Source organism: Rana temporaria, chromosome 1, assembly GCF_905171775.1.
Source record: "Rana temporaria chromosome 1, aRanTem1.1, whole genome shotgun sequence".
Classification (NCBI taxonomy): Eukaryota; Metazoa; Chordata; class Amphibia; order Anura; family Ranidae; genus Rana; species Rana temporaria.
In genome coordinates, this window is record NC_053489.1 from 449,816,262 (window position 1) to 449,825,901 (window position 9,640).

Consider the following 9,640-nt stretch of genomic DNA (forward strand, 5'->3'; position numbering starts at 1 on the left):
CAGTTTAGCTGGGTGGCCCGCTCTAGGAAGAGTCCTGGTGGTTCCACACCTTTTTCCATTTGCGGATGATGGAGGCCTTTGTGCTCGTTGGGACCTTCAATGCTGCAGAAATCTTTATATACCCTTCCCCAGATCTCTGCCTTGATACAATCCTGTCTCGGAGGTCTACAAACAATTCCTTTGTGGCTTGGTTTGTGCTCTGACATGCACTGTTAAAGATGTGTGCCTTTCCAAATCACGTCCAATCAACTGAATTTACCACAGGTGGACTCCAATCAAGTTGTAGAAACATCGTAAAGGACGATCAGTGGAAACATGATGCACCTGAGCTCAATTTTGAGTGCCATGGTAAAAATACTTCTATACATGTAATTTTATTTTTTATTTAAATTTGCAAAGATTTCCAACAAACTTTTTTCAGGTTGTCATTATGGGCTATTGTTTGTAGAATTTTGAGGAAAATTATGGATTTAATCCATTATGGAATAAGGCTGTAACATAACAAAATGTGGAAAAAGTGAAGCGCTGTGAAGACTTTCTGGATGCACTGTATATCTTAGCACAACATATCTGTTCCTATTAAAAATGTCTACTCTTATTTTGTGTTTCCTGCAGAACACTCAATATGTGGGGAAATACTCACGAGATCACCCAACCATTATCATGTTCTGGAAGGTTTTCCATAAACTGACACTACCACAAAAGAAGAGCTTTCTCTGTAAGTAAAAGACTTAAATGTCTTCAAAAGCAGCCCGTTTATTGACTTGTGAAATGATATGAGAGTGTAGGTGGAATAATGTTTTTTTTTTTTTTTTCTTGTCATCTGTCAAATGAGGACATACAGATGTCAGAATACCTCCTGTTAGTTTTCAGTGTTTCCATCAGATTCATACTTCTAATGATCAAGTGTTTTAGCTGGTATAATTACTTTTATTAATTTGATGCAACCACAATTCAAGTTTGGGACACACTTGAATAATTGTAAAAATTCTGATTAACAATATCTTAACAAAACCAGTCACAAATGAGCTTTTACAAGAATCCGAATATTTATGGTAAACTATTGTAAATGTATAGGCTTACTATGAGAGATTTATATTGACTCTTTTTTTTTAATGTAACCTACTCTGTATGAGGATGACGGTGAGATCAGTGGTCCCCTGGTGTCTGACAACTTTACCAATTATCTGTTTTAATGTATGTGTTAATAACACATACATTAATAGTATTATACCATATACCGTATATACTCGAGTATAAGCCGGCCCAAATCTAAGCCGAGGCACCTAATTTTACCACAAAAAATGGGAAAACTTATTGACTCGAGTATAAGCCTAGGGTGTCCATCTGTATGCCTCACTGTGCCCATGCCTCACTGTGCCCATGGCTCACTGTGTCCATGGCTAGACTGACGTTTAACATGGGAGTCTATGGAAGGGTGCCCAGCTTTGAAAAATCAGTGCTCCTTTGCCGCAGGTCTTCTAGACAACAAACTTTGCACACTTGTAGAGGAGAAATGGGGCTACATGTGTGCCAAGTTCCGGGTCCAGGGGACCTACGACCGGCCGGGACGAGATCCCCACTATGCCTCACTATGCCAATGGCTCACTGTGTCCATGACTAGACTGACGTTTAACAAGGGAGTCTATGGAAGGGGTGCCTGGCTTTGAAAAATCGGTGCTCCCCAGCCGTAGGTCCCCCAGACAACAAACATTGCACACTTGTAGAGGAGAAATAGGGTTACATGAGACCTACGACCGGCCAGTACCGGGTCCCCAATTCACCGGAGAAATTACCTTTAACATGGGAGTCTATGGAAGGGGTGCCCGGATTTGAAAAATCGGTGCTCCCCAGCCGTAGGTCCCCCAGATAACAAACTTTGCAAACTTGTAGAGGAAGAGTGAGGCTACATGTGTGCCAAGTGTGCTGGTACCGGGTCCCCAAAGTCCGGGAGATCAGGCGCAAAAATGTGACTCAAGTATAAGCAGAAGGGGGCATTTTCAGCACAAAAAAATCTGCTGAAAAACTTGGCTTATACTCGAGTATATACGTTAAGTGTCCTGTAATTATAGTAGATATTCAGGCAATTGACAAGGAAGCTCAGAGCTCAGGGCCTCTTAACTTTTGACTCGTGGGTCAAAACGTCATCTTCAGAAATGGATAGTTAATGAAGGGGGTATAAAAAAAGTTTCGTAGCTATGCCTTTACCATTGTAGTAATGAAAGCTGAACTGAACAGATTCTTGTATAAGCCTTGATGTGACTCATTCTCTTTAAACAAAGATATCGTCACCGATTCTGACCTTTTGTAAAAAAAATATATATTAAATAAACAACAAAAGGGTTGTCATATGCCATTAAAATAAATATGTACTAATAACAGAAAAACCCTGAATTGTATTCTGATATTATGAGAACGTTGGTGCCCCCTAGAGGTATAAATTAGGGAGCATTCTAACAGTCGGTCCTCATAAAATTTTCATTAAAAAGGTAGTAAAGGCTCATTTTAACTTTAAACGGTCCATAACCTACACATAATACACTGTTCAAAAAACATCTGCGAACTTAACTATTTTAAATCTGGTTTGGTCCGGTCACATGATTTGGCAGCTTCAGCTACTCTGTGTATGGGAGCGCCCTTGACAATGGCTGTGAATTCCTGCAGCCACAATGTCATCCATAGGCTCCCATGGTCCAGCTGTTATCACCGCTCCCTCTTATTCCCTGCAGCAGTCGCTCCCTTAAACAGGGGAGCCAGGACTGCTAACTGCTGGATTAAAAAATAAAATATAAGGATCCTTCTAAATGGCTGAGTAGCGCTCAGCCCAACTATACAGTAAAACCTTGGTTTGAGAGCGTTTTGCAAGATGAGCAAAATGTTTTCATTAATTTTGCCTTGATACTCAAGCGATGTCTTGATATAAGAGTGGCGTCATTTCACAACAGAGTATAAAAGAGATGAGAGGAACCTCCTATTGTAGCAATATGGTTACATTTAATGAAGGTACAACATTTAGCAACTTATTGCTACACTTAGAGTTTCCTCTCTTCTCTTTTATACTCCGTTCCAAAAACAAAGCATTTTTTTACAAATTATGCTCGTAATCCAAGGTTTTACTGTATTTTGTTCCAGGAATGGGAAGTCCCCATCTCACTGCTGGAACACAGCGATGTATACAGTATACAGCTGATTCTACATACACTTTACATAGCACACCCAATGGGCATATATGTTAGTCAAGGAAATGGTTTGCTTGGGTCAGCTTGGTGAAAACAAACTACCGTATTTATCGGCGTATACCGCGCACTTTTGCCCTTAAAATCAGGGCAAAATCGTGGGTGCGCGATATATGCCGACACTCGCTTCCCGCACTGTTTGAACGCGGTCGCCGAAGTATACCAAACGCAGTACACTCGGCCATGCTCGGCTCCCCTCGCGGTTATGCGAGAGGAGCCGAGCGTGCCCGAGTGTACTGCGCTCGGCGGCGGCGTTCAAACACAGGGCGGGAACTGGCGATCGGCTCAGAGACCAGCGCGGGAGAAGCGTGGAGGACACCATGAAGGCCGCAGACGGACGCCGGACCGGACAAGGCCGCCGATGGACGCCGGGCAAGACACCAAAACAGTAAGTAATAAAACATTTTTTTTCAGGAATTTCAAGTCCACATTAGGGGTGCGCACTATACGCCGGAGCGCGCAATAGGCCGATAAATACAGTATTTTAAGTAAACCTAGAAATAGGCATTAAATCAATGCAAAACATTTGACCAGCACAGTAATTGGCCTAAAAAAATTATCTTCTTGTCCCATCTACTACAAAAAAAAATTAAAATGTTTGTTTGTGTAATATATATATATATATATATATATATATATATATATATAATATTTTACACCCCATAAAATCCTGCATTTCTGGCATCACCCATTTAGTTTCCTCCATATACACCCATCCCTTTCAAAGCACTTAAGAGCTCCTCATTGACTAATTTTCACTTACGCTTCAGGTCCTCTATGTTCCATAAGGTATTCACCATACCTTCAGGGCTTGAAGTACCCCCTACAATCCATTATTTAGGATCTGATATTATACTCTGAAATGTTCTCATAAATATACTGTTAATCTCCAGACAACTAATGCTGCTAAATCGGGGGTGTCCAAACTTTTTTCAAAGAGGGCCAGATTTGATGAAGTAAACGTGTGAGGGCTGACCATTTTAAATTTTAGAGTTAGGACTGCAGTACACAGAGAGCCTTGACGGGGCCTGCAGCTTACACATGCATTTTCAAATGCGTGCAACTAAACCTCTGTTTTTAACGCATACTGTTAGACAGGTGAATTTGGTTGGTTGCTGATTGGTCGGTAAGTTTGAGCTTGGATATTCTATGTTGTTTTTGTAAGGGACGACCGTTTTGCCTGACATTCTTTGAACCATTAAAATTAAATGCAAATGAACAAATACACTGCCCAACAAGAATTCTCTTGTCTTGTGTTATTTGGATATACCGTATTTATTGACGTATTACACACGCACAGGCGTATAATACACACCTTCACTTTAAGAGGGAAGTTTCAGGAAAAAACGTACATCGTACATTTTAAATAAAGAACTGTGAAGCAAAATAAGGGTCAATGCCCATAAAGAACCCTCACCATTGCCATGAATGCAGCCTCTCAAGTGCCATGAATGCAGCCTCTCAAGTGCCATGAATGCAGCCTCACCATTGCTATCAGTGCAGCCTGATCCATGCCCGTCTGCAGCCTCGGAGGGGACGGGGATGGGGGGCGGGACGAGCGCCAACAGATTACATACAGAAGAATCTCCTGTTTACTCAGCGGCCTCTAAGGCTTCATTTCCACTGGCGTTTTTACAGCCACTGTTGTTAGCCTTTTTTACAGCTTAAAAACGCCTGTCCATGTTTATTTTGTAAAAAAAAAAAAAAAAAAACATTTTTTTGTGAGCTGCAGCTTTAAAAATGCTGCGGTCGCGTTTTTGAGCGTTTTTTAACGTCTGGCGTTTTTAAAGCTCTACTCTGGAGCTTCAGAACGCCCTGGTCCTGCGTTTTTTTTACAGCTCAAAAACGCCTATGCCATTTGCAGCTCAAAAACGCCTATGTGGGCATGATGCCATAGAATAACATGGACAGGCGTTTTTAAGCTGTAAAAAACGCTCAGAAAAGTGGCTGTAAAAACGCCAGTGGAAATGAAGCCTAATAATACAAAGTCCTGCCTCCTATGATAGACAGAACAGTCGTCCAATGGCAGCCCAGGAGACCCTATTACAGAGGCCACCAAGTAAAGAGGAGATACTCCTGTATGTGATCTGATGGCACTCATCCTGCCCCCCTTGTTGGGGCCACCAAAGATATATATATATATATATATATATATATATATATATATATATATATAATGAAAAAAATGGGGGGAAAAAAGCCACTAGGTGCATACAAAATATGTAATATAAACATATAAAAAAGGCAAATGTGCATAAAAACCGTATACAGTGATAAACTGAATAGAGTGCTAGAGTCCAAAATCATCACAGTAACACTGAAAAAGATTGCACCATGTGGAGCCTTCTTTCATTTTTTTGCATGTCCTCCATGTGATTTCACTTCTATGAGGAGCCTCTCTTCTATTCATCTTATCCTGGACGCATGAGATCGAGGACTCTGGATTCCCCTGGCTGCCTTTGGTGTTTCTTCCACAGACGGTACCAGTTCAAGGATCTCGTATATGCCTGATTGACACACCACCGCTGGTGAGTGTGTCCACGAAGTCTGGCAAGAGTACCCATTCTCTTTATACATCTTTTATGGCTTTGGATTCTATGGTGGATATTCCAGTTGAGCCTTGAATTTCAGAAGTGTTGCGACTCACCTCATATGTTCAACATAGTCGCATCACAGAGTTATCTAAGATATAAATCTTTTTCAGTGTTACTGTGATGATTTTGGACTCTAGCACTCTATTCAGTTTATCACTGTATACGGTTTTTATGCACATTTGCCTTTTTTATATGTTTAAATTACATATTTTGTATGCACCTAGTGGCATTTTTTACACTTCCATATGATAGTGGATCACAGTGTTTTTTCTCTTAGCGCCGCATTTATTGTTTTTCTCTCTCTCTCTCTATATATATATATATATATATATATATATATATATATATATATATATATATAGATAGATAGATAGATAGATAGATAGATAGATAGATAGATAGATAGATAGATAGATAGAGAGAGATATATATATATATATATATATATATATAGAGATATATAGATATAGATCTATATCTATCCAAATTACCATCGGGGTCGTATTAAACTGAAACACGGGCTGCAATTGGCCCGTGGGCCGGACTTTGGACATACCTGTAAGGCCCTGTACACACGACCGAACATGTCCGCTGAAACTGGTTTGCCAGTTTCAGCAGACATGTTCAGTCGTGTGTATGGCCGACCGGACAATTGTCCGGCGGATCGGACAGGTCTCCAGTGGACAAATGCTAAGAAACATGTCCGCTGGAAGCCTGTCCGTCGGACATGTTCGGTTGTCTGTACAGACTCACCGTACATGTCCGCTCGGCCGAAAGCCCTCGCATGCGTCGAAGTGATTCGACGCATGCGTGAAAGCATTGACCTTCCAGGGCCGCGCACATTGCCACGTCATCGTCGCGGCCAAGTCACCGCGTATCGTGTACGCGTGGATTTCTGTCTGATGGTGTGTACAACCATCAGACAGAAATCTCGAGCGGACATGTCCGCTGAAAACGGTCCGGTGGACCGTTTTCAGCGGACAGTCCGCTCGTCTGTACGGGGCCTTATACTCAGGGGTTAGCAGTACACTAGGGTCATCAGTTGTGCAGGTAGGATTACTGGTTCGAAAACCGTTCTTTCACAGAGGTGTCCAAAGACATGTTGGTAGGTTGACTCCATGGGGGCAGTGACTGATATGAATGTACAATATATATTTACTTCGTAAATTGTCATTGCTATATAAATACCTGTAATAAATATTCCCTACTTTTCCTGGACATACTATCCCCTTTTAGATTTAGTTTTCACCCTTAGGCCGAGTACTCACGGCAGGACATGTCCGATGAAAACGGTCTGCAGACCGTTTCCATCGGACATGTCTGGCCGGGGACTGCCCGGGGACTTCTGTTCGATGGCTATACACACCATCGAACAGAAGCCCGCGTGTCCGCGGTGTCGCCGCGTCGATGACGCGGTGTCGCCGCGACAATGACGCGGCGACGTGGGCGGGCCGCCTTAAAAATGCTTCCACGCATGCGTCGAAGTCATTCGACGCATGCGAGGGATGCGGGCGGCAGGACATGTACGGTAGGTCTGTACAGACGACCGTACATGTCCGGGCGGACAGGTTTCCAGCGGACTGTTTTAAAACAAGTCCGGGAAACAGTTGTCCGCTGGAAACCTGTCCGATCCGTCCCAAAATGGTCCGCTCGGGCCAACACACGGCCAAACATGTCTGCTGAAACTGGTCTGCGGACCAGTTTCAGCAGACATGTTTGGTCGTGAGTACGGGGCCTTACTGTTTCCTGTGTTGCCTACTTTAAAAAAAATCATGGTCTTGATTTGATACAGTGCTGCAGAAGAAAATGAATAAATTTAGTATTTGTGGTATGCTGACTAACCTGATTTATACATCTGATATGTATTTTTAGATTTCCTGACTGGAAATGATAAAATCCCTGTGTTTGGTTTTGAAAACACATGTATGAAAGTCACCTCATTTGGTGTTCCAAAGGAAGACTATCTCCCAGAATCTCAGACATGTTCCCAGCTACTACTGCTCCCTGAATACTCCAAATCTGCCATGCTCCGCAAGAAGCTGCTCCTAGCTATAGAGAACAACAGAGGACTCGACAGAATATAGAAACCTGTAACCATTGTTTTTCAATCTATAATATGTTTCATCTCTAGATTTCAGAACCCAGATTCTGACTAAATAATTGTGATATTTTATAATTGGTGATCTGTATTTAGTCCATATATTAGGACTACCAGATTGTTTTTGTTTTTTGTTTTTTTGCCATTAGGTCTGTAGAAAATACTTTTATGTTTTACCTGCTTTGTCATTGTATATGTGTTATACATGTTCAGGTATTGTTCTGATAGATAATCAGAATTATTTCACGGACACTTCTGAAATGGTAAGACTGGGTGGATCTCCGAGCCAGGGCTAGCGGATATTTCTATACATTTTTTATTTTTTTTTATTATTTTTAGATCCTAGCGAACAGTTTTACCTATATTCATAATGACACTTGTTTCTACAGTTTTGCAAATGCCCCTTAAAATCCTATCCGTATTGATATACATGATAGACAAAACGGTATACTAATGCAGCACAATATAACTAACTGTACATGAGGCCAAAATGTTCAGCTAATCATACAATGGGGGGCTCTATTATCTATCACTGTTTATATTTAATGATCTTTCTCATATCCTGACAACCAACATAAATACTTGTAAAAGTTTCACTGTTGCAAACATTAAAATGAATTACAGTTCTGTAAGCCAGTGCATTATTCCTTTGCTTGGAAATTACTGTATTTATTGGCCTTTTAACACAGTGTGTGTGTGTGTGTGTTTTACGCCGATACTGCAATTTGGGCTGCACGTTTTTTCACAGGCTCGGTGTCAGGATTAGGAAGATCCCAGAATTTATTGGGCCCTTTATTTCTAAACAAGCAAGCAGCCAGTGAAGAACAGAAGATCCCGGGAACCGCATATCGGAACAAGACCTGCTGCATGTAGACAAGTGGCAGTCTCGGCCCTGGACCCCCGCCAGGTCAGACAGCCAGTGAAGTCAGAGCATTCCTCTCTTATGAGAGTGGGGGACTCGCAAGTATTTTGCTGACTAGTAGCTTCCTAACTACTGGAATGGGTCACCAGTGTGCGCTAACATGGAAGCTAAACTGCACACACCATACCTGAGTAGGGGCCATGGCAGTGGCCCTTACTTGCTGATACCCTGTCCGGAGAAAACACGCCCACTATAGAGTTGGGCAAGTGGATTCCTCATTCCTCTCTGTAACCTCTGTCCCTTGTCCTGCAGCAGGTGTATCACAATCACCAAGGGCAGAAGCTGCTGGGCGGAATACCAGGGGTGGAGTTGGAGATTGATGCCAGGCACTGGGGCGGCTCATACTAGAGGAGGCGGGGCTGTGCAATGCTCATTCATGTACACAACAGGTGTCCACAAGGCCATTCACTTCTCCCGAGATCATCCCTGCCTTCCTCTGTGTCAGTGAGTGGCTGTAAATTAAGCATCAAGCCTTTCTGCTTCCCTACTGCTCTGCTGTGGCCCAGTGTCTAACAGACCACCAGCCGGTACCAGTCCACAGTTCGGGGGTTGGGGACCCCTGACGTGGTAGTCTCCTGCTTCCAGTGTGATTATATCACTTAAGCCTTATACACACACAAGAGATTTTGTGTGTACGAGGCTTTAGAGTCCCTGTCAATTTTTCCATTCAGGGCAAAGTGACAGTGACTGTGTAAAGCTGGCCATAGAAGGATCGAAATTTAGCAAGATCCGCAGCGACCAACCAAATTTTGATCAGTGTGTTGTCTTCCCCATTCATCAGAAGCCAATC

At 42.4% G+C, this 9,640-nt stretch overlaps 1 protein-coding gene across 2 annotated transcripts in view; it reads left to right on the plus strand.

Moving 5' to 3' along the window:
* Positions 1 to 8,564, plus strand: part of LOC120916459 (probable E3 ubiquitin-protein ligase HERC6) — a 106,509-nt gene extending 97,945 nt beyond the window's left edge. For both annotated transcript variants that reach the window (XM_040327436.1, XM_040327443.1), the window contains exons 22-23: positions 616 to 718; positions 7,703 to 8,564. In XM_040327436.1, the coding sequence (XP_040183370.1) occupies positions 616 to 718; positions 7,703 to 7,914 (315 nt within the window). In that variant the 3' untranslated portion in view covers positions 7,915 to 8,564. The remainder of the gene's footprint in view (positions 1 to 615; positions 719 to 7,702) is intronic.
* The last annotated feature ends 1,076 nt before the right edge of the window (positions 8,565 to 9,640 follow it).